Raw genomic sequence first — 23,862 nt, 5'->3', positions numbered from 1 at the left:
GGACCCCCGGCCCTGAGGGGACCCCACGGCCGGAGCCGGCCCCTCACACTGTCCCCTCACGGCGGCCACGCCCCCTCCGCAGAAACCACGCCCCCCTCCAATCTTGTCCCGCCCCCTCCCGCGGCCCCGCCCCCCCGCGCGGCCCCGGCGGGCTCCGGGCGCGGGGCGGGGCCGCCCTCAGTCGCGCGCAGGGCGGGTGAGGGGAGCGGAGCGGCGTCGCCGTCCCGGCTGTGGCAGCGGCGGGCGAGGCGGGGCAGGGCAGGGGCTGCAGCAGCGAGAGCAATGGCGCTGTCCGTGCCGGTCAACGGGCTGAAGGAAAGCGACAAGGAGCCCGTCATCGAGCTCTTCGTCAAGGTACGGCCGAGGGGAGGCTGAAGGAGGGGAGATGTGGGGCGGGGGAGCCTCGTCCCGTCTGGGCGCCGAGAGCGCGCGCGCGCCGCGACCGTTGGGCGCTCCCCCCGCTCCCCCCGCTCCCCCCGCTCCCCCCGCCCGCCGCTTTCCCGCCCGGGGGCTCCGGGCCCCTCACGGCTCCCTCGGGCCGCGCCCCCCGGACCCCGCGGACCCGCTCCCCGCCGGCACCGTGTGCCGAGCCCCTCCCAACAGCCCGCGGGCGCGGGGGGCTCCGCTCGGGGCGGCTCCCGGCGCGGTGCGGGCACAAAAGCGGAGCCCAGGGCGTGTGCCCGGCGCCGGGAGGGGAGTGCGGGAGCCGCGGTGAGTCAGAGCGCGCAGATGGAGCGGGCGATAGCGCCGGCGGACCTCAAGGAAAGTCACTTTTTTGGGGCGAAAAGTGAGGCCCGGGTGAGGTTTTTGCTGGAAGATTCTCCGCCCGGAGCGGAGGGCGCCGGGAGCGGGGCAGCCCGCGGGCAGCGCTGGCACAAAGGGACCCCTCGCCCGGCTTTGTGTGCCCGGCAAAAAGGCACCGCCACCACGAGTTTACTGCTCGCTCCCCGCCCCAAAAGTCTACTTTTTATGACGGGAAGACAATATGTAAAGTAACACCAGGTTTTTATCCAAACTAGAAGAATGAGCATGTGTTGTACTGCCCTTATCTGGCAAAGATACCATATGGTATCTCCACATGTTTTGCATTCATTTATTGCTGTATGATGCAATATTTTGCATCCTCCGGGGCTCTGGTGATGCAGCATCTTGCTTTTACTTCATATCAAAAGTGACACCAATTACTCCGTGCAATCTTCTCTTTCTGTGCTTAAACGTCCTTTAATGAAAGCCTCTGCAGAAAAGTGTTTAAATTCTTCAGATGAAGTTTCCTCTAATTGCAGTGAGAAAATCAGAGATCCCTTCTTCTGGGAGCTTGGGAATTGCTTTGTATAAAAGCAACAATGACAGACGTGAAAAATTTCAGCCAGAGCTTTGAAAAGAAGTTATTAAATATAGATTTTATTTCTTATATGATACTCTAAAAGTGTTGAAGTTTTCCTTTTTTCATGGTTCTTCATAATAGAATCAAGAGGCAGTAACAAAACCCAGGGAGAGTATTGCAGTGGTGGATTTCAGACCTGATTTTGGTCAGAATATTTAGGCTTTTAGTGTAGAGGTTAGAATTTACAACTGCAGCAATTAAGTTGCACATTACTTTGAATTATTTATAGCAGTGGATCTTTAGTATAAGATGCCAATTTATCTTCATCTGTCCTGAAGTTCATCAGCTGATTTTTCTTATTTTTAAACAAATTCAAGCAGTGATTGATGGTAGAATGATTTGGGGGCAGAGGGAAATCAGCTCTGTGGGTATGTTTAAAGGGAATATTTTATGCATGAGGAGTGGCATGGAAGAAGCTGTAAAAATAGTTTTGAGAGACATGTGTTCATTCTGATTCAATCAGAATTGGACCAATAAAGGTGTGAAATGATATGAAAGGGGGAAAATCAGGGAATTTTTCTCTCCTTTTCAGTTGAAATTTCTTTGTTGACATGGGTTTAAGAAGGCTAAATTTGGGGTTATCAGTGAGCATTTTTTCCCTCAAGGAAACCTTTTCCCATTGTTATGGATGACTGCTGCAGCTGAGCACTGTCTGCCCTAAGGACAAAGTACAGGTTAAAATAAGAAGTTATTCTTGCCTGCCTTCACCAGGTGAAGGTTATTTCCTGTAAAATCCTTCAGATAAAGAACAACCCCCAGCAGACAAACCAAAATAGTTGTCTCACCTGGGTGTCACTGCCTGTCCCACACTTTATTGAAGCTGTTGAGGATTATCAGAACAGAGTTTTTGTAAAGCTAATGCAATCTTGATTTCTGACTTATTTAGATGCTCACTTCAGAAATTGCTAGCAGAATATGTTTATTGAAGAGAACCAACTGTGTCTGTCTAGAGGAGCATGAAATTTGGATTTTAGTGATTATTTTTTCCCTCTGTAATGAGACGCTCCCTTGCAGTTTTTCCACATGGTTGTGAGTGCAATCTAGAAAAAAACCTGAAGTTCCTGAAAGTTTCTCCACACAGATAATCACTTTTCAGGCCATGTCTGGGATCTACCTGTGCCCTGTTAGCCAGGGAAGCTCTTCAGGCAGGGATAGTGGAAAAAGTCCTGGACCCAACTGGAGCTCTGAGCCCGCGGCCCAGGGGCGGTGACTGCATGACCTGAGCACAAAGGATTGTAGCAGCCAGACCTGAGATGAAACAAAGGTAGGGATTAAAGCTTGAGAAACAAACCTGTGAAGCAGGAGAAAGGGTCTGGCTCTGTGCCCAAACCGTGGGGTTTGAGCCTTATTAAATTGTGATCAGTAACAGAATAGGATGGGCACGGCACGGGGAGGAGCACACACACGGCTGGTTCAGTCAGGAATTACTCGGGCTGGGTGTTGTCACCAGCAGATTGATAGGATTTTTTCCACAAGACGATGTATCAGTCTGCTGTAACTTGTATTTTCCTGGTCTGTGAGAGAGGGTACTTAGGTAAGAAAATCTGTTACAGTGGCGATTCTGTTTCTTGGTGTCACAATGAAAACTTTCAGCACGTTTTTATTCCAGAGCCGGTGGGCTGCCTGTGGTCTCTCCTAAACCAAGTGTAAATATTTTCCCAGTCTTTTCTCTTGAGAGCTGATTAGGACAAAACCAGTCATGTATCTGATTTCATTTCGTTTCCTTGTCTGTCCCATGTTTTATTAACGAGCGAGGCTTCCATTGTCTAACAGGAATATTTCTATGTGCCCTAGTGGCATTTCAGAGCAGTGTAGGCTGCATCGTGGTGGATGTGCTCGGAGAAACTTGAGCTCTGGGATTTGAGTGCAGCTCAGACAGGGCACTTGGAATAATAACTCCGCTTTAGTTGATGGCATGTGGAATTTTATTGTAAATAGAAAACGTGGTGAAGTGACTTGGTCAAATAGAGCCAGTCACCTGTTGAAAACACAGGACAGAGTTACAAAACTGCCTATGCAGTTCCTGTAAGGGAGTGTGTGAGGATGGAGCTGCTGAAAGCTCAGCCCTGGGCATTCTGGAGGGCACTCAGTGATTGCATCCTCTGATTATACCGAGGTGAAGACACAGAGGGTCAACAAGTTCAGTGTTAAAGAAAACAAACAGCAGACTCCACAAACAAGAAATTCAGAGTTGTGTATCTCTGCTGGCATGGCATCGGTTGGAGCAGATGCAGGGAACCAGTGAGGAAAGGTTCCCCTCTCCACTGGATAACGTGTGTGTACTTGCTAATTAATCAGACCTTGGATTTCTGGCAGCTCTCAAATAAGATGTCGTTGCGAAATGGGGCACCTGTGTTGAAAATCAGATAGAGTCTGCTATCTGTTTACCCTTGAATTGCCTGTCAGTACAAAAGAAAAAGCTGTGATTTCACCTTTAATAAATACCCCACTCTGAAACACTCCCAGTGATTGTAGCAGAAGCTTGTCTCTGTTTTTGTGTGTCTGAACCAAACAGAGATTTGGCAGGTGAACTGTTTGTCTTCCGGCCTCGGGGTCTGTTTTGTTCAGTGCAGTGCTGGGCCCAGGCAGGAAGGGGATGTGGGCATCTCCAGCAGCAGCTCCATGGGATGGATTTGTGTGGATTCAGGTCTGCCTTTGTCTCACCCTGTGCTCATTCCCTTATGTAAGCTCTGCTGTGCCACCCTGGAGTCCTGTAGCTTTGTACATTGGTTTAGAACAAGCCATCCCTGAGCTTCTCTGTCATCAGTTTTGGTGGTGTTTTTTTTTTTTTTTTTTTTTTTTTTTTTTTTTTTTTTTCACCCACAGAGTAGCTGTACAACTTAAAGGCACATCAGTAGAAGGAAATAACAGGACTGGAGACATGCAGTGCTGCTTCTCAGAGACAGTCTTGGCAGGGTTATTGCTTGATAATCTTATTAGATAAGTCTCCTCCTTATGCACCAGATCATCCTTGGAGGGTTTGATGTAACCTCAGCAGCTGAGAACCTCCTCAGCCTGTCTCTGATATGTGTTTGGTGCAGACAGCAAAATGTCATGTGAGGGTTATTTCTTGGGAGTGTTGTAAAGGAGCCCTTTGTAAACTGAGGTGTAACCATTTAGTTATATCCTGTGCTCAGTGGGTATAAATCAGGCTTTTCCTTCTCTGGCCAGCAAACTGTAATTCCTTTAAATTCTGCCTGGGAAAGTCCTCACAGGCAGAAACATCCTCAGCTTTTTCATTTGAGTCTGGTTGGTGGTACAGGAACTGTGCTCTTGGTACAGAGCTGTTTAAAAGTACAGAGATAGTCTCAAGTGTAAATGTTACAAAGTTTTTTGGTTTTTTTTTTTTTTTTTGCAAATCATTGGTAAGTAAGCCTAAAACCTCCTGGCAATAATTTCCAGAGGGATTACACAGTTGAGTTAGCTTTCCTTTAGTCAGGAATTGCGTCTGAGTAATGGTTGTATTCCCTGGCATCCCTTCTCTCCTTCCCAATAATTAACATCCAGACAGCTCTGATTGTCAGGAGAGCTTGTGTTTGATTTCACAGCTGAAATGTGTCTTAACACTCAGGCACTTTCTCTCCTTTCCCCTCAGAGGGATCTAAGAGCTGTGTGAATTCCCAAATTTCAGCTGGTGGCCCTTCAGGGCTGAGGGTTGGGCTGTGTGGCCACGGGCAGTGGTGCCTGTGAGTCACTCCCTCCGTGGGCCACATGCCATGGACACATTCCTGCAACACTCATCCTGCTACAAAAGACAGCTCTGTCCTCAGTTTTCCCAGCTGGGATTTCTCAGCTTGGAGTGGAAGGAAAAGCCTGTATGTCAGAGCACATGTTGAGGGGCAAACTTTAGGGCCTGGAGGATGTCAGAAGTCAAGGGTAAAGGAACACTGAGGATCCAGGCCTTGTCCTGATGTTGTGTGTGTCAGCCTGTGACAGGCTGAGTGTGCAGGGATGAGTTCACCAGGCAGGGCAGGGCACGGTGAACACCAGCATTCCTGTGAAAATGTGTAAAGAGAGGGAGATCCTCTTGTGTGGACATAAAGATACTTGATTATTGAGAAGTAAGGAGATACCAGAAATCCTTACATCAACTTAGGGAGTGGGTGGGAGGCCCTGCTAATCTGGCAGTGGGCAGCACTGGGACAGGATTAGCACGCTGAGAAGTTGGTAATCGTCATCTCCCTCCCAGCCTGGAGTGACTCACGGCACTGTCTGCTCCTTCCATGGCTGTCCTGACCTCATCTTGGGCATGGAAAGAGTTCTTTATTTGAGGAGCAAGCCTGTCTATCCTGGAATGGGGAGAGCAGAGAAACTGTTGGTTCTCTGGTCGTGGATTTTTGAAGGCTAAGTTGTCCCTTCCAGAAATCCGTGTTTGGAAGAATCTAATTGGGGAATTCCTTGAACTCCAAGCTAAACAGTAAGCTGTGTACCCTGGGAAGCGACTGTTGGACTCTAAAGTTTGATTTTTTTAAACTGTTCATTAGCTCAAAGGGACAAAAAAAAAAAAGCTCCCTGGACTGTTATTTTCTCACCAGTGTGTGCTCAGATTGTGTTTAAGTGAAACATTTCTTGTGATGTGACAAACACAAGGCCTGCAAGCTTTTGTTACAATGCCTGCATCAATCCCAGCTTCTGGCTGGGCTGGACATAGCACTTAAAAATCCACAAGAACGAGTTTTAAGAGTGGCTAACTGTACTTGGCAGTAATTGGATTTGTTGCCTTGTTTTGGTAGATGTTCTCTTTTCCCAGTGAACTGAGCAGTGCAGTTCTGTAAAGCCTGAACTGGACAGTGTGGGAGAAAACAAGGTGGTTTTTGTCTGCCAGGGGAGGCACTTAGTTTGTCTAAGACAATGGAATTTAATTAAGGTGGTGGTTGGTTGCAAATTGATGGTTCGTGGAAAAATACGTTACATCTGTATTTGTTATCCATCTAATTTGATTTTTATCTTCAAAGTTCTTGGTAAATAACCCATAACAAACAGCTTATTGTCCTAATCAGGTTTGGGGTTTTTTTTCTCCTGCATATTCTTTAGTGTGGAATAATATAGTTTTAGTCTTAAAACAGATGCTAGGTACTCTCTTGTGGCATCAAGAATTTGTGCATATTTTAACAGTCAAAACACCCAAACCCAAAATTCTTATGTTGTCTTCACAGGAGTTTCAACAGAGGTTTGACTTCAGGAGCTTTAAATCCTTTATTTAGAATATTTTCCTCTAAAAAAAAAGGAAAATATAACAGTTAATTCTTTTAGGTTTGCTTTCAGTAGTTTGGGGTTTTTAATTCAGGTCAAATTCATTTGTGGCACAATCTGGATTTTTAGGGTGTTTGTTTCTGCTGAAGTGAAAAACATAAGCTAAACTGCTGTTAATTACAAACATCTTTGTGTGGGAATTCTCTGAGAGTCCAGACTTATTCCTTGTATTGTTGGCCAGACAAAGGGCAAGGAACTAACCCGAGGAAAGGAAATGACTGAGTTCTGCACACCACTGAATCTCCATATTAGGTATAAACTAAATATAGGAGTGTAATCCAGGAGTGAAGTCATATCTGTATATTTTCCTGAGAAGAGCTAATGGGAGCAGTCAGTGCTACTGGACCAGCCTCAGAGTTTTTTGGCTCTCTTGGAACTTTATTATTTTGGCTGGACTTTGCTGCTCTCTCCTTAGGAGAGCTGCTTTTCTGAAATAGAGGAAATGTTTTTTTTTTACGTGGTTTTATCTAATAATAAAATCAAAGCAAGCCTAAGGAGCTTTCTGTGGTCTTTCAGGGTGCTGCATTAGGTGCCCTGGTGAGACACGGAGCTCAGGGAGATAAGGACACATGTCCCAGAGGAGAAACTCAGATCCCACCTCCCAGGGAAGGGGGAATTCAGTCAGGGATGTGCCTTTTAGTTGTGCATTGCTTGTGTTGGGGAGGCCAAGCCTTCCCCAAACCCTTCATTCTGAAATAAAAACTCCAGCCCCACTTTTGGTGTCAGTTTTGCCTCCCCAGAGCTTCTGAATGTGCTGCCAGCAGGGGAAGAGGTTCAGGACTGTGCTGGTTTTTGTGAGGCTGCTGAGAATTTGGGCAGTTTGTGTCTTCACTGGCACCTCCTGTGGGCCCTGCTGCTCACAGCCCAGGCTGGAGGCACCTGTGGTTTTAGCTGCACATCCTGTGTCTCACCAGCCTTTGAAGCTCCCAGCTGGTGCCTTTTGGGCTGGGATTTTGACATGGAACTGCTCTGGGGTTTGCTGCCCCTGGGAGGGCTCAGTCCAAGTCAGCCAGGCTGGAATGACCTGGAGGAGGAGGAGCAGCCCAGGGTGAAGCTGGAGCAGCTCTTGGTTGTTCTCTCTGCTCATCTGCCCAGCCCCTGGCTCATCTCTTTCTAAATGCGGTTATAAAATACCACAAACACAGCTCTGCCTTTTCCTGTCTCACGGAAGTGATGCACAGGCAGAGGTTTATTTGAAGAGCTCTGAAATGCCACAGATCCAGATTTGACTCAGTTCTTGTGAGCCCCAATGACAGAATTTCCAGTTCTTTCCTCTCACTTTGGTGCTTCATTTTGGTGGGGGAGGTTTGGAAATGGGTCTCTTGGGCTGTAGCCAAGGCACACACTGTACTTCAACAAATTTAATAAGTCCAGGGAGAGAAAATCACTGTCATGAACAATTCCTGCTCTGGGTTTATGTGCTAGAGACCCAAAGGCAACTCTCAGGCAGTGTAAAAGAAACCCTCAGTGCTGCAGAGTTAATTGTCTGCTCACATTTTACTACCAGAATATTGTGTCAAGATGTTACCCAGCACATTTTAGGCAGTGTGGCCCTGCTGATAGTCTGGGGTTTGTTCACCACGAGCTCTCTGTTCAAGGTATTGCCACAGCAGAGATGCCAGGCTTGTGCCATTAGGGAATAATTGGATTTTCCTGTGCCAGGGCAGGAAGTGTCCTGAGTCTGTCCACGGTAAAGCCAGGGGTTTGTGTTCCTGTCATTAGGATAATTTCTTCACTGAACAAAATGGTGATTTGTATTTAAAGCAGGTTTGGGACTCTCCATCTGATTCTCCCCGAGAATGAGCATGGAATAATTCCTGTTCTCCAAAGGACTAGAAGCACTTAATTAAATTCTGCTGAACTGTGAATTTACTTCGATAAATCATGAGGATCCCACAGCATTTTCCAAAAGCTTTTCAGTGAGGATTGGGCAGCAATGAGCAGGAGTTGCAGGAAACTGTGCAGGACCAGTCTGCTAATTATTTTCTTGGGAGCAGCATCACAAGGCTAAAAACAGCATCATCCTAAACTGGTCAGTGGCTGTTCCAGCCCAGTGTGTGACACAGTGGGGACTTATCAGAAAGGTAATGGCTTAAGAGGCTGCTCGGATGGGCTGACAAACATTCCTTTCCCTGCTGAAAGAGCCAGATCTCAAGTCAACTCAGGGACTTGAGTTAATTATTTTGAAGTATTTTTTGAATTTAAAGGAATTTCAGCTGAAGTGGAACTTGGGTTGGTTACAAATGGTGATAGGGGTCATGAGAGGCAGTGGTAACTCAGGTTGGTTTTGCCCTGGGTGTGTTGATGTCAGTCAGCATATATCATATATACACTAATTATCTTCGGCTAATTCTCTTAGAGAATTCCAGGTGTGAGCACTGACCTGATGCTTTTTGTTTTCCGGTTTCCTGTGTTTTTCTCAAAGGAATGGCTGTTTAAAGTAGCAGTGATGGCCTAAGTTGTTCAGTAAAGCTAAATTTGGGCAGGGTGTGGTGGTTGTGACTGGAGAGTTTACCTTCACACAGCATTACCAAATTAAAAATTCACTTTCAAAAGGTATTTCTGATCTCCTGAACCCTCTGCAGGATGCACTATTGGTTTTTTCTCCCAAATTCCCACCTTTCTTGATTTTGTTCACCGTGGCAGGGAAGTCCTTTGGGCTGTCAGCCCCGTTTTGGTGCTGAAATGTTCTGCTCATCTGTGCTCTGCCTGGTGGCACAGGGAAAAGCTTCGCCCTGGGGGTGGTGGCCCCAGCTGTGCCCCATCCTGGACAGGCAGAGGTGACAGCAGGAAGTGTCCCTGTCACTTAGATTAGATCTGGTTGAACTGGATTTAGTCAGGGCCTGACTCTGCCTTGCTCCCTGACCTGTTCCTCCCCTAAAAACACAAACCACCTCCCTTCTCAAACTGCAGGTCTGGGAAGGTGACAGGGAGTGGAACACTGTTGCAGATAAGCTTTTCCAGCCCTGCACCTCACTACCTTGCCACTTGTTTTGCTCTTTGAATCAGAGGAAAACATCAATATTCATCAATACTTGAGCCACTGGGGGCCTTTAAGGTCTGTTTTGGTTTGCAGAGTGCACAGAGCATCCCTGAGCTCATCCATCCACTGCCTGAGCGCATGGAACACTTGGGATAATGGCACTGTGGGGAGTGTTTGTCACATCCATTACTGTCACTCCTTCCATGGGTGGAAATCTTTACACCTTATCTGAAAACACCCTCAGTCAGCACCATGGAATTCTGTCTGTTCAGCTGGGCAAGGTAAAGGTCCAAGGATTTGGGCTGATGCAGCCAGAGCCTTTTCATGCGTGGGACATCAAACCATTCCTTTGTGTATCCTCTGTTCCTTTATCTCAGACCTTGGAATTGCTGCAGGTTTTTAACTTGAATCGCTTTGTTAGTTCACCTTAAACCATTTCCTCTCCAAACAGTAATCCTTAAAGGATTATTATTAATTACTCAGTTTTGGAATGAGCTTACTGCTCATTAAACATGCAAAATTGATCGTTATCTGCTGGTTTGAGGCAATGGCTTTGCATCATGCTGGGTTGCTCATGCAGTTTTCTCAGCAGGTTTGATTTTCATTGTTAGAACTCAAGACATATTTCAGAATTACTGAGTTAGAATTTGAACATTCTCTCATTTACTTTCATTTTCCCCCAATCTGTTTATTGGCTGGAACATTATTCTTCTAGACTTGGCAGAGTGCAGATTTCCCCCCGGGGGAGTGGGGATTTCCTTGGTGCTGCAGTCAGATGGCTCCAGTTGTTGTCTTTGGTGAAAAGTCTTCTGTGAGATGCTTCTAAAATGTCTTTATCCCTCTTCATCCAAACTTCTTCTACCACTTCTGGTATGCCAGATCTGGGAGAAATTCCCTTGAGAGCTTTGGGTAAATTAAGAAATGGTCTTCTGGTGTTCTGCCCTTTTGTTTTATTTTTGCACGCAGAGGCTGAGCTGTATTACGATGCACTTTGACTTTATTGTTTTTCCACAGTTATTTGATCCAGTTTGGGGAACTTGTAGTGGACTCCTTTTAACTGGTTAATATTTGATTAATACAATTTTGCAGAAATCTTTGGGACCAAGGTTTTGTAGAATTTGCAGATCTGTGCTGTGTAAGAAAGGTTTTGTGCCCTTTTAATGTTTCTTTGCTTGTCTGGCTTTTTGTTAGTCTTGCAATAAACTTCAGCACTCCCTTGCTAAGGTAAATCCACGCAGCTTCTCGTGTCAGGTCTCAGGTTAATTTTTATGCAGCTGTAAAGACAAACATTTCACAATTTAATGGATTTTTTTCCCCTTCCCTTAGCTTGTTCAGCCACTGAAACAGATGTTTGATTACTTGTAGTCTCTGGGGTTTTGTTTTTTTGCAAAAACAGTCTCGTTTGAATGAAGTCACTGCTCAGGGGAAGAGAAAGGGAGGAGGTGGCTTCTAAGCTAAGCTCAGACTTGCAGACAGACACTGGGATAAGTCAATTTCTGGGGGTTTTTCCCTGTCCAAAGGGCTGAACTCCTCCATGGGCTGAACTGCTGGGCACTGGGAGTTCCAGGAGTTCCACTGTGGCTTCACAAACCAGGCTGAGCTCTCAATGAGCAGCTGATCTGTGTGACTGCCCTGTAACTCTGCCATTCTTGTTTGAACTTCCTTTCTTATTGAATGCTTCTTTAAAAATAGCTTTATTTGTTTTCATAGAGCACTGTAGAGCAGAGCTCTGGTGGGTGTGTGCTCTGCCTGTGCCACGTCTTACAATTAACAAGGTCCTTTTTGTCACCTTCTCAGAAGTTTTTTGAATTCAATTCAGTTCATAGAGGGTAACACACAAGTGAAAAATTCCATGTTTCCTCGCTGTGTGAGAGGTGTGGCACTTTTGTTTCCTCTGTCTGGTCCTAATCCCTACAATTACAAACCTGAAATTCAGTGAAATTAGATACATGGTGAGGTTTTGGAATACATATCCTTCAGTGGGTGATGGTAGAATTGGAAATCAGCCCTTTTCGCAGGCAGTTTGGCATTAATAATATCACCAATATTACTGGTAACAAAGAGTTTCAGACTGGTTTTAAAAAGAATTTGAAATAAAACCCCAAAGCTTCTCAGTGACTATAACCTTGTTAAATAACAACCTATGCTGAGGTTAGTGCAAAGAAGTCAACATTTAATATTTGCTTTACTCTGAAGGTGATGAGGATTAGACACTGAAGAGATCCTGGAATTTTATGGCCTGAATTCAAAGACAGGCAACAATTATTCTGTGATTAACCCCCTGCACGACAAATCGTGCCAGATTTCAGAATATTCTCATGATATGTAAAGTTGAGAGTTTACTGCCAGCACAACTCTGTTCTAGCAGAGAAAATCAGAGCCAGGAGTGACTCTTGCAGGAGCATCCACTAAAGTGGTGACCCTGGGAAGAGAATCCATGGATTGAGAGAGAATCCAGAGCTGTGCATCAAACACAGAGACACAGAATGGGCCTCTCAGGCAAACAGTTACAGAGCAGAATTCCTTGGCTCCAGAGCACTGGAGCCAGAGTTTTCTTGGCGTTCTGAGTGCATTCCTTTTCCAGTATGTGCTCAGAATAACTTGGGACTTTTTGGAGCAGAAGTGGGACAAACGTTTGCAGACAGAAAAGTCTGGGCTCCGTTTGGGCTTTGAGAGTACATCAGGGTTTGTTCATAGCACTGAGTGTTGTTGGGCTCTAATCCCCTCTTCTGACTCAAATAGTCCAAAAAGCCTGTCTTAAACTAAAGCAGATACTGTTAGTTGGTTGTTCACTTTGAATGTTGTACTTGTGTTGGGAGAGAAGGAAAGGTTCGGGATGAGTAAAAGCATTTGACCTTTTTTGGTCACTTTGATTTTGGCTTAGGAGGATGGACATTGATAAAAGCCACAGGTCACTGCTAGGCCTGAAATTTTAAGCAACTTTTTGTGCAGTTCTATGATTTTAAAGTAGCTTTGGTTTGGATTCCAGTAGGCCAAATTTAATGGGATGGGGATTTCAGCCTGTGCTGTTACTGCAGTGTAACTCAGGCTTTGCTTGAAGTTTGAAGAATCAGATCAGTTCTGAGTCAAAGAATTATTTCATGCTTCCTTAGATGGGATGCAGTGTTGTGTTTTTCAATCCCTTTTTTCCAAAGGTAGATCAGATCTGACACGTGGCAGCAGAAAAAGCAGATGAGTAGAAATCTGTAATTTACCTGTGAGAAATGTCAGTTCCAGTGTAAACACGGGGATGTAACTGTTGGGAATTTCTGGAATCCAGCCTGCTGTCTGCAGGGACAGAAATGGGTTAAATATTAACATTTAAAGCCCTGCTGCTGGATGGAGAGTGCAGAGTGGAGTCAGTGCTGGTGGGAGTGTGGGGATGGGGCAGGAGCTGAGCTCCTCACACAGGTACAGAGTTTATCCTTTATCTGTTTATCCTTTTTCTGGATGCTTCCAGAGCTCAGTCTCCTGAGCACACACATGGCAGAGTTTAAGGCAATCCGTGAGCAGTAATATCCTGCAAGTTTGGCTCTACTATCCAAAGATAAAGCAGGCAATTTGTAATTTATGGCAGAATAACAATTTCCTTTCTCTTTCAAGTCTTCATTAATGACACTAATAAAGGTTTGAAGGAAACTGACTCTGTATCTACAGCAGGTCTTTGGAAGCTCTGATAGGAGGGATACTTGCAGAAATTAGTCCATAAGCTGTAGGAACATTAATTAATTTATAAATCCTCAACAGCTGTTAGAGACTCAGCTTTATCTGCAAAAGCCCCATGATTTTATAAAAACCAAAACAGCTTTCTGAATTTAAGATAGTTTCACTGAAAAACTTTCTATTTTCCTGGGCCTTTGAAAATCCTGTTATTCCTCTTAACTTGCAAAGTCTTTCTGAATTCTCCTCATTGTGATGATGAAAGAATTTGAGATTTGGCTTTGAGAATTGCACTGATGAAAATCATTCTTGGAAGGACTCTAATAATAATAATAAGCAAAATCAATTGAAACTCATCTACTATAAAGTACATGTCAGGATAATCTGACATATTTGGCTGCTTTAAGCACTGAGCCAGTTCTCAGAGAATTGAATTTTATAACAAAGGTTTCCAGTGCCTCATTCTAGCCCAGTAGAAACCAAAGTTTTCCAACTCAGCAATGCATCCTTCATTGTCAGAGCGATGATGAGATGTGTGCTATCACTGGGGAGCTCACTGCTGCTTTCTAATGGGCCTTTGTTGTGCTAGGACAAAGACTGATTGATAAATTGCCTATAAAAAGTGGCTTTGGGATATTATTTAATTGTCAGTGAAGTCTCTATGTACTCACAGTTATGTCTTTCCTCACAACACCTGCAGTACAATCAATTCTCAGTTCCTGGCTGCAGTTGGCTCCCTGGAGCACTGCACAGGGAGAGATAGAAGCACTGAACTGCAAGATGACTCCAATTAATTAGCCATGGCTTGGAGAAGAAAGAAAAAAGAATAATAAAGAGCAAAGAACAGCATTGACATTGGAGAAGTGCCATCAGAAGGTGTGGCTGCTCACAGGAGGATGTTCAGCTGCCAAGGGCAGCTGCAGCATTGTCAGTGTCAAAGAGAACTGAAATGTTGCTCTCTGCATCATTTGAGCAGCTGGAGGACATGACAAGTGAAAACTTGACAAATGTGGCAATTTCAGTTGTACTGAGTTTGTGTTTCAGTAAAGATGTTGCAGTGTTTGTGAGGTGGCACAGCCCTGCCCACATTAATGCTCTGCTCTGTCCTGCAGGCTGGCAGTGATGGTGAGAGCATAGGAAACTGTCCCTTCTCCCAGAGACTCTTCATGATCCTGTGGCTGAAGGGAGTCGTGTTCAGTGTCACAACAGTGGACCTGAAAAGGTAAGAAATACTTGATTTATTGGGCCAGCAGGAGTTCAGCACCCTTGGTGGAACAAAGCTTTTATGGCTCACAGGCTGGTTTTCTGAAATTAAAGTCTGTCCTAATAAGTGACTGAGGCAACCTGGATGTAAATGGTGCATTCATTGATGGTTTAACCAAAAATGATGGGTCTGGGAAGTTCTCCTGGATTTGTTCAGTGATGCTCTTCTGTAAAACTCACACAAAGTCTTTTATAATTGAATATTGACTCTTCCTTTACTGATTTCACATCAAGATCCCCTAAGTGGGGATGGATATTTTTAGTCAACCACCCTCTGGTCACATCTCCAGTGATGAATAATTGTCACAATCAACATGCAGCCTCCTCCTTTTCTTAACATTTTTAAGATCATTTTGCTTTTTGTGCAATAATAATAAAAATACCTGCCCATGAGGTAAATCCAAGTGAAATGGGTAGGAATAAAATGTAGAATTTTCTGCCTTTGTTCAGTGTCAGCCAAATAAGTCCTGAAGCTGTCACCTAAATTGCAACTTCTCCTCTATGAAATGAGTACCTTGGTTGTTAAAAGCAGTGAGAAGTGAATCCAGGAGTCTGAATTTCCTCGGGCTGGGCATTCTTTTTTATGAAAGTGCTAAATTCAGCAGGGGCCTTGTGTTTGCTTTGGGTGTGAAGTCATGTTTTCCCAGCACTGATGGAAAACTCTGTTGGTCACAGCTCTGCAGAGAGGGGAGGCTGCCAGTGCCTCTAAACCTGAATTTCAGGAATAAAGCCAACAGAAACACAGTGTTCTGCACTGAATCCAACATAGAAGGGAGAAATCACCCTGCTGGGCTTCACCTCTTGTGATTTTTTTTTTTTTGAGGGAGATGACTTGTTTGGGTTTTATAAACCACTGGAGTTGCTGCTTCAGTGCTGGCAAGGAGTGTTAAAGACTTCCATGTGTGGTAAGGGGCAGAAAGCAGCTTTTGTCAGCTCTGGGTGCATTTGGAGCTGCTCAAAGAGCTTTTCTGGCCACTGTGGGATTTCCCTGCAAATATTGGTGCTGCCAGCCCCATAAACCAAATGTGTCACATCTTCCACCGAGCCCTGCCTGTGGTTTGTGCAAACTCAGGAGCAGAACTTGTGCTTGTGGGCTCTTGGTAGTTTGGGATTTCCTTTTCCTTTAATGATGGGGTTGTTTAACCTCTTGCAGTTACTGGGGTGGGCAGGAGGAGGAGGAGGTGGACAGGGATATTTTAGGATTGGAAGGCTTTTTACTGCTGAACCAGTTAAGATATCATTAAAATGCCAAATATTCCTGATGAACTGGCTTTATTTTGTGTCCCCTTGGCAACTTGGAGTTAACTGGATGGGGGAATGGGATGTAAGACTAACTTTTAGCATATAAATTGGTTGCAGATGTGTAAGGAAGGTCAACTTTAAACAAGGAAAGCTTTCTTTCAGATTTTTTTTTTCCTGTTGAGGAGAGGAAAACACAAAATAAGTGCAAAATTAAAGATCTGCAGGGGAATAGGTCAAATAAACCACCTTTGTGTTGTGCACTGAAGGGGTTCTCTGAGAAAAGAAAAAAAGGACCACTGAAGCTAATTCAGCTTGGAATAGATATTGATACAAACTTAATTCCTTTTAGACTTTATTTAAATGTCCATAAATACAACTTTAACACTGTGGATTGGTCAATACCCATTGGCAGAGCAGTGCAGCTTGCAGAACATCACATCCAGCTGAGTGCTTAAAGGAAATGTTTGGTATCAGATGGAACTGTTTTCCCTTGTTATCACTACCAGAATGATAATAGATGTTAGGTGGTGCCTTAATATTGCCACAAGAAACTGCTTTTATGAGCACATTGTTCAAGCCAATTATCTCCTCTGCTCTTTGTTCCTGTTAGACACAAACTCCGAGAGCAGAGCAGGAATTGTTTCAAACAACTGAATTTCTTTTGTTGGCCAAAACCAGAAAAGAAGGCTTTGCTTGCCTCTGCCTCATAACATCAGTGCTGCACAACAGCAAGGCCAGCTCTGTCTGTTTGTGAGCCTGAAAAGGCCATGGGTGGGTACAAAAGTTCACAAGTGAGGGACTTGAGACACAGGAAAATCTGAGCCTGCCTTGCCTGGCTGTGCCATGTGTTTTCCCCTCCATGACTGCCTCATAACAAAGGCACATTCTGCAGCCCTAAACTCTGCTCTCAACGCACAAAATATGCACATAGGCAAAGGAGGAGGGCAGTCCCACCCTCTGCAAGGAATCAGGCATTTCTTCCCTCTCTTTGGGCACACAGAGGCTTCATTCTTCCCTTCTGGGCAGCAGCATTTCAGTGCTCAGAGCTCTGGCTTGTTCTGGAGGCCAGAGCAGAGCTGCAGTGCACAAACCATTTGTTGGGCTTGGAACAGCACTCAGGGCCAGCTTGCCTTCAGCTGAGGGCTGAAATCCTCTTTGAAGCATCTTCATTTGGAGTTTTTGCAGTTCTTTTGACAGGCAAAGGTTAAATCATGATATGAAATATTAAAATTAAATATTAAAGACCACCCAGAGGTGAGTCCAACTTCAGCAGTGTGAAATACTGCTGAGCCACTGGGGTTTCAGTGCTGACTTTTCCCCATGTTACTCTTCGGATCCTCAGTGCAGTATTTGTGTAATTTATACATGTATTACATTTGGGGGCTGGATTTTGTCTGCTCTACAAGAAATAATTTGCATGCTAATTACTATTCTGGTTTGTGGCACAGCCATGAGATGTTTACACCTTAACTCTGGAGGTGGTGATGGCCAGATAATTAATGTGGTCCTGCCTCCCAAACCCCTGGTAAACTTTGGGGTAGGCACAAACCATCTTGGAGTTATTTGGAGTGGTTACAGAAGGGTTTTTTTGTTTGGGTTTGGTTTGTTTTTTAAGCTCTCCAGCTTTATCTCTGAAGCAAAACGTCACTGTTACATTAATTACCTCCTTGTTTGACTGTTAAGGGAATTTGTACTCTGAGCCTTTTAAGGCTGTTCCTGTGTGCTTGTGCTAAAGCAGAACTTGTTTAGAATCTCCTGGCAGGAGCAGCAAACTGGAAGTCAAGCCCTAAATTATGTTTGGGCCTGGGCTGTGGGATCTTAATTTCTCTTTCTCTTGAAAGATCCAGGTGGTCTGACTGGAGGAATAAAGTGCTCTGAGATACTCCCTGGTTCTTTGGAGAACTTTTTTGGTTAGTTCTTTGGAATGATCTGGTTTTGAACTAAATCTTGCCTTTGATAGTATTCCTGCAGATCCGGTGGTCTTGCCCTTTTGTTTGTTTTTAAAATAACATTCCTTTTGAGGAATTTTATCTGGCCAACATGGGGAACTGGAAGGGAGCCACGATGACTTCCTGTAATTGTTGGGAGTTACAAAGCTGTATTTAAATGAAGTGTTAAGCTACTTAAAGCATTACCCGATGACAGACTTTAAATCCTAAAAGTGAGAGAGTAGTGGCAACTCTTAGTGAGAAATTACTTCTCGGAAGCTTAAAAATTGAAAAAGAGTTAAATTCGTGTATTCATAAGGTTTCCATCCCCTGGATTAAAGCAGGGTGTGGAATATTCTAAAGTATGAAAATCACTTTTCTCATTCAGTCTTACAAGTAAGCACACTTTGGCTCTATAAAAGGGGCAGCAGTGGGCAGGACATGAAATTCTGGCAGGGGTTCTTAATTTTGTAATAAATGGAAAACAAGCTAGACTTGTAAGCTGGGCTCAGTTTAGAGTCCAGCTCCTCTCTCTGAACATGCTGCTTTCTCATACTGCCCTGCAGGACTGGATTTGTGGATGTTGAGTTTCCCTGTCTGGTGCTGTCAGGAGGATTTCTGGAACTGCAGCTCATTTCCAGTAAATCCAGTTCCTGCATTCCTGCAGCTGCCTCAGGAACGTGGCCACGCTGGACAAGGCTCAGCCCCAGCTCTGGGTTTATGGTCCAGTCTGGCTTTGTTCACACAGGAACCAAGGGGCAGCTTTACCTTGGCAGAGTTTTCAGCTGGGCCAGCAGGAGGCGGTTTTTTTCATTTCCAGCCTGAGGGAAATGTTAGTTAGAAATAGAGTTAGAAATGGCTGAGTATTTCAGCTTTTTGCTGTTTCTCTCACATCTAATCCTAATGTGGGGATTCCTCTCTCAGGTGTGCTGCTCTTGTTTGTAAATACCTTTTTTTTTTTTTCTTCTTTCCCACCGAGGGAAACTGAAGCTTAATTTTAAATATTTTTAACATTAATTTTAACATTTTAAACATTCAAGCATCTGTCAGCCTGCCTGGAACCAAACTCCCTGGGCGCATAATAAATGGTTTATACACTGGGCTGTATCAGAGTTGCTTCTTTCCAGAGCAGCTCTGTGTGAGGGGGGGAGGATTAGCACAGATTATGCTATTTATAAACTGTTCTGTAGGGCTGGGGAAAGAGGGAGAGTGTGTGGTGTGTGTATAGATATCCCTCTTCTAATTCAACATTGTATTGATTTGAGAATAGACACAGCCAGGGGTAGGAGAAAATTGTTTTTAACTGTTTCAAATTAATTGTTAGCAGGTGTATTCAAATTGTTTAGTTGTAAACTCACTTTTTAGAAAGAAAACTGGCGGTGTCTATTTAAAACTGAGGGTGTGAAAACCTCAGCAGTGCTTTTGTGGTTGCAGCAATGCAATTTTGCCCCTTGTTTACTCTTTATGGGTTTGCATCTCACCCCAGGAAACCAGCAGACCTTCAGAATCTGGCTCCAGGCACTCACCCACCCTTCATCACATACAACGGGGAAGTGAGAACAGATGTGAACAAGATTGAAGAGTTCCTGGAAGATGTTCTGGCCCCACCCAAGTAAGTGTTAAACTGATGATTTGTCACCTCAGATAGGCACAGTTCTCACAGACATTTCTGCCCTAATTGAGATGTTCTGCAGCATCAATAAACTGAAGACATGGAAGTTCTTGCTTGTCATACCTTTCCCCCCTCAGCTCCCTCATCTTTATATCAAACTGATTTCTCTTCAAGATTATTTTAAAATTATCCTTTATATACCCCAGTCATCCTTTCTGCACTTTCAAACTCTCCCTTTTAGTGACAGACACATTTGTGTCCAAATAATGCAAATGAAGACGAGTCTGCTGTACAAACTTAGTCCTAAACTATAGTGAGAATGTCTTTAAATGAGTTCACACTTCCTCCAGACTCTTGGCTTTCTACTCTTCAGCTCCAGGCAGAACCAGACACTGCCTTTAACAGACTGAACTGTTTGTCTTTTTAGCATGGCAAAACCTCAGATTTTTGTTAAAAGATGTGGAGTCCATAATTCTCTGGTGTTAACTGAGATGGAAAACTCTGTATTTTGCTTACAGATGTGTGATGTGCACCCTTGGCAGCACTGGATTAATTCTGGTGCCCCTGGGCTGCCTCAGACACTCTGCTTGTACCAAACCTCTGGAGAGGGTTTAAAAATTTTATATGTGGTACTGCACTTCAGAAGCAAGTCTGGAAAAGCATAAATTAGTACCAAAGTACCATTTTGTGCTAGTTAATAGATAATGAGCACCATTCTGCTAAATGGGCTGTAGATCTGTTCCTTGCTGCTTTGCAGGTACCTGAAACTCTCACCAAAGCATCCAGAATCCAACACTGCTGGAATGGATATATTTGCCAAATTTTCTGCATTTATCAAGAACTCAAGACCAGAAGCTAATGAAGGTGGGACACTGGGGGGACAGTGCACTCCTGCTTTCCCTGGCTTGTGTTTTTCAGAGCAGCTTTGTGGGAAGGGCCTCCCTGACAGATTTAGCTGCATGAGACACTTGAGAGTCTCACAAATTAAAATCTTCTTTAAATGTAATGCCAAAGATTTCAACATTGGAAAGAGAACTTCAATTAGAATTTCAGTGCATGGTTTGTGAATATCCCTGGCATTGGATCATCTCTGTGCAACAGTCACCCAAAACTTTTGAATGAAGGATAAATATTTCAACACCCAGAAGCAAATTTCAGGCAGAGTTTGTGTCATGTCCCAGTGGTTAAATTTCTGTGCATTTTCTGCTCTTATTTCACCTCTCTAGGACTGAGGGCTCCCATTCAGAGTTCTGAGCTAAGCTTAGTTGTGTCACTTCCATGAAAGGATTAAAACCTTTCTGTGTGGAGGGAAAACAGGAGATTTCACATGAGGGATCAAAAAGTGGTAAAGAACTCACAGCTGGGCCTTTAAGTAGTTCAGTACAAATCAATTTTGTCTTCAAAGTTCATGGAGGGAAAACCAAACTCAGGGAATCAGAATTCCTTCCTGCTGCACTTCAAAGGGAGAGATGCAAAATATTTGTAAAGAGTTGGGAAGTAAAGGGGGATTTTATGGGGTGTGCTGCCCTCTGCTGCTGCATTCCATGAAGCTGCTGTTACATCCCACACCCTGCTCTATTCCAGCATCAGCCTGGGTGCTCTGGGTTTGGTTAGCATGTGACATTAAACAGATTATGTTTAAATGTATATAAACCCCAGCATAGCTTAATTCTAATCAGTTTAAGCCAGTTAGGCGCAGTCTTAAGAAACTGACATAAGCCACTTTTTAAACCAAAAATAAACCCTTGTGGACAGTCTTACAGTATTTTAAATTAGTGCAAACTCCTGTATTAGCCAGCTTTTAAATAACCTGCATTTGTGGGATATTTAAAGAGATTCTGATCCAGTTTCAGTGTTCTGGTGAGCACAGAGGCAGCTCCATCAGTGCTGTGGCCACAAAAACTGACCAAAGGTTACAAACCTTTCAGTGTTTCTGGGCAGCACAGGGATGTGGGGTTTGTATTTCAGGTCTGGCCCCAGTCTCAGTTTAATATTTGTTTTGGGATCATCCCTTCCTGTGCAGCCTTAGAACGTGGCCTGTTGAAAACCCTGCAGAAGCTGGATGAGTACCTGAACTCCCCTCTCCCTGACGAGATCGATGAGAACAGCCTGGAGGACGTCACCGTCTCCACCCGCAAGTTCCTGGACGGCAATGAGATGACCTTGGCCGACTGCAACCTGCTGCCCAAACTGCACATTGTCAAGGTGAAACCTGCAGGCTTCCCAGGGAAAATATTTGTGGTTTGTGACATTCCTGAGCACAGCTAATTTCAGCTGTCTGGAAGCTCAGCTGTGCTGCTGACACCTGAAATTGTGCAAGGTTTGAGTTGCTCACAAGAGCTCTGAGCAGAGGAGTTCAGTGCAGGGGTGAAGCTGTGAGCAGGTTGAGCAGCAGAGGGTCGGAATGGCAGCAGCCAAACCCCATCTCTCTCACTGACTCCATGGTCTCAGGGAGCTGCGGAGCTCACAAAAAGGAGGAAGGTGAAGATAATATGGCTGAAGTGAGTGTGCTCACTTCCATAGAAGAAACTGCTCCAGAACAAAGCAAATGACACAGTGGGAAATAAAGGGATTGTATAAAAAAACCAATGTGAAATCTTGGAAGAGGCAGCCTGGGATAACCACAGGAGTGCAGCTGTGCCTGCAGCAGTGTGGTTTGATTCCTCTCCCTGCCTGCAGTGTGGTCTGTGTCAGTTCTGTACTGCAGATGGAGCCACAGGCTCAGTTTCTGCCTGGCTGCAGAAGAGTCCCTGGGTGAGGATGAGCCCAAAGGGAGCCAGGCAGGAGCAGCCCTGAGGACCAGCCAGGCCAGGAGCATCCCTCAGGAATAGCCTCTGGAAACTTCAGGAGTCATTCCAAGTGTCCCAAGTTGGAAGCATAACTTCACAAGAGAGTGACAAGGGCTGGAAAAGTGTTTTAAGTTAAGGATGTAAAATCATAATGTAATTCTCTCATTCCAGGTGGTGGCCAAAAAATACCGCAACTTCGAGATTCCCAAGGAAATGACGGGGATCTGGAGATACCTGACAAATGCTTACAGCAGGGATGAGTTCACCAACACCTGTCCTGGAGACAAGGAGATTGAAATAGCTTACAGTGATGTAGCCAAGAGACTCACCAAGTAATCAGCACTTGCAAAGGATGACGTCCTGCATATCCCATAACAATGCTTCTAACAGACTGCTCTTTTCATATCCAATAGCAATTGTTTTGTGCATGAACTCGCAGTTACTCCAAGTCACGGTGGATAGACCAGGTACAGTAATTACCTAAAGTTTGCAGACTTTAATTACAGGCTTGTCATTTCCTGACCTCCTCTTCACAGCCTTTGAATATGATCGATGCAGTCGTGTTCCTGTTGCACTGGGGTGACTCCGGAATTCTTCAGTGTGAAGGGTTGTCTTGGCCCTGCTGCTTTTCTCTGTAAACATTTGGTCCATGATTTGTCCAGGAATTGGTTTAGGATCCTGTCTCACTGTATGGTACAAGGAATATTTATGTATTTTGGGATTTATTGCTTTTCCAGAAGATCTGAACACACCTGTCATACCTGTGACACACTGAACTGTACCTGCTTGTCTATCCTATTTACATAGAGAAGGGAACTTAGTAGCCAAAAGAGCCATTTGCAAAATACTTGGCCATGTTTTGTTGGTTTGTTTTGTTGTATTTTTTTCTTTTTTAATCTCTTGGATTTGAAGTCATGGTAATGGTTGAGAATGGACTCGATGTGAACCTTGGATTTGAATGACCTCAGCATCAGGGAAGTTTGAATCCAGGCTTGAGAGCAGGAAGCTCAAAGCTCAGAGCTGATGTTTATTGTGTCTTCAAGAGCTTGAGGACATTAAATAACCTCCATTGTCTGAATTTTGAGTTGCAGCAAAGAAATATTTGTCAGGATTTACCATCAGGAAACAGCAGAGTTGGAAGCTGCCCTCTTGTTCACCTTAAGAATTGCAAGTGGCTTTCTTTTTGGTAGTTAAGAGCCTTTTTGTTTTGTATAGGTCTTTTTGGTGATTTTTACTTAAAAATCTGTTCTGTCATAGCCCAAATCCATGGAAACTGTAGTGTCCTAACTCTGGGTGGGGAATAGCAGTGCAATGATTAGTGATGCAAAATGGACTGAGAGCCATGAAATGGGAAATTTTAATGCCCTTTCTTCCCTGAAGAAAGCTAAAGTGACCTTTAAAGAGAACATTTGCCTTAAATGATAGTAGAGTTGTTGGGTTTTTTTTTCCTGAAAGAAAATTTGGGAATTTTGTAAAGAAATGGTGGTGGAATCCAGTCCTTTCCATTGAATTTATCCCAGTTGTTTCTGTGCACCTGGACTGCAGTTTTGCATACTCATAATCATTGCACTACTATACTTAAATCTTTTTACAGCAACACTGAGGAATAGCACTACAATTTTTTTAAAAGCAATTTTCAAATGTTTCTAAACCAGGGAATAGTTTTCTTGTTTAAAATTAATGGTTTTGATGCACGAAATAAACTGCTAGGTTATTTTTAAAAGACCATCATAAACAACTCCAAAGAA

General features: G+C 44.3%; 1 protein-coding gene across 1 annotated transcript; it reads left to right on the top strand.

The window, feature by feature from the left end:
* Nucleotides 1–222: 222 nt before the first annotated feature.
* CLIC4 (chloride intracellular channel 4) lies at nt 223–23,862 on the top strand. Its single transcript, XM_083879579.1, has 6 exons — nt 223–354; nt 14,393–14,502; nt 19,200–19,325; nt 20,083–20,189; nt 21,349–21,530; nt 22,286–23,862. Exons 1-6 carry the CDS (start codon nt 283–285, stop codon nt 22,448–22,450), a joined length of 762 nt encoding a protein of 253 aa, XP_083735705.1. The 5' UTR covers nt 223–282; the 3' UTR covers nt 22,451–23,862.

The sequence above is a fragment of the Zosterops lateralis genome (assembly GCF_965231275.1).
Source record: "Zosterops lateralis genome assembly, chromosome: 28".
Taxonomy (NCBI): domain Eukaryota; kingdom Metazoa; phylum Chordata; class Aves; order Passeriformes; family Zosteropidae; genus Zosterops; species Zosterops lateralis.
This window is presented reverse-complemented; position numbering and strand designations above follow the sequence as displayed.

Excerpts from the sequence above, each read along its gene's own strand:
- CLIC4 (XM_083879579.1), top strand. The coding sequence starts at position 283 with ATGGCGCTGTCCGTGCCGGTCAACGGGCTGAAGGAAAGCGACAAGGAG. Across the intron at positions 355-14,392 it reads TCATCGAGCTCTTCGTCAAG|GCTGGCAGTGATGGTGAGAG; the intron begins GTACGGCCGAGG and ends TCTGTCCTGCAG. Across the intron at positions 14,503-19,199 it reads ACAACAGTGGACCTGAAAAG|GAAACCAGCAGACCTTCAGA; the intron begins GTAAGAAATACT and ends ATCTCACCCCAG.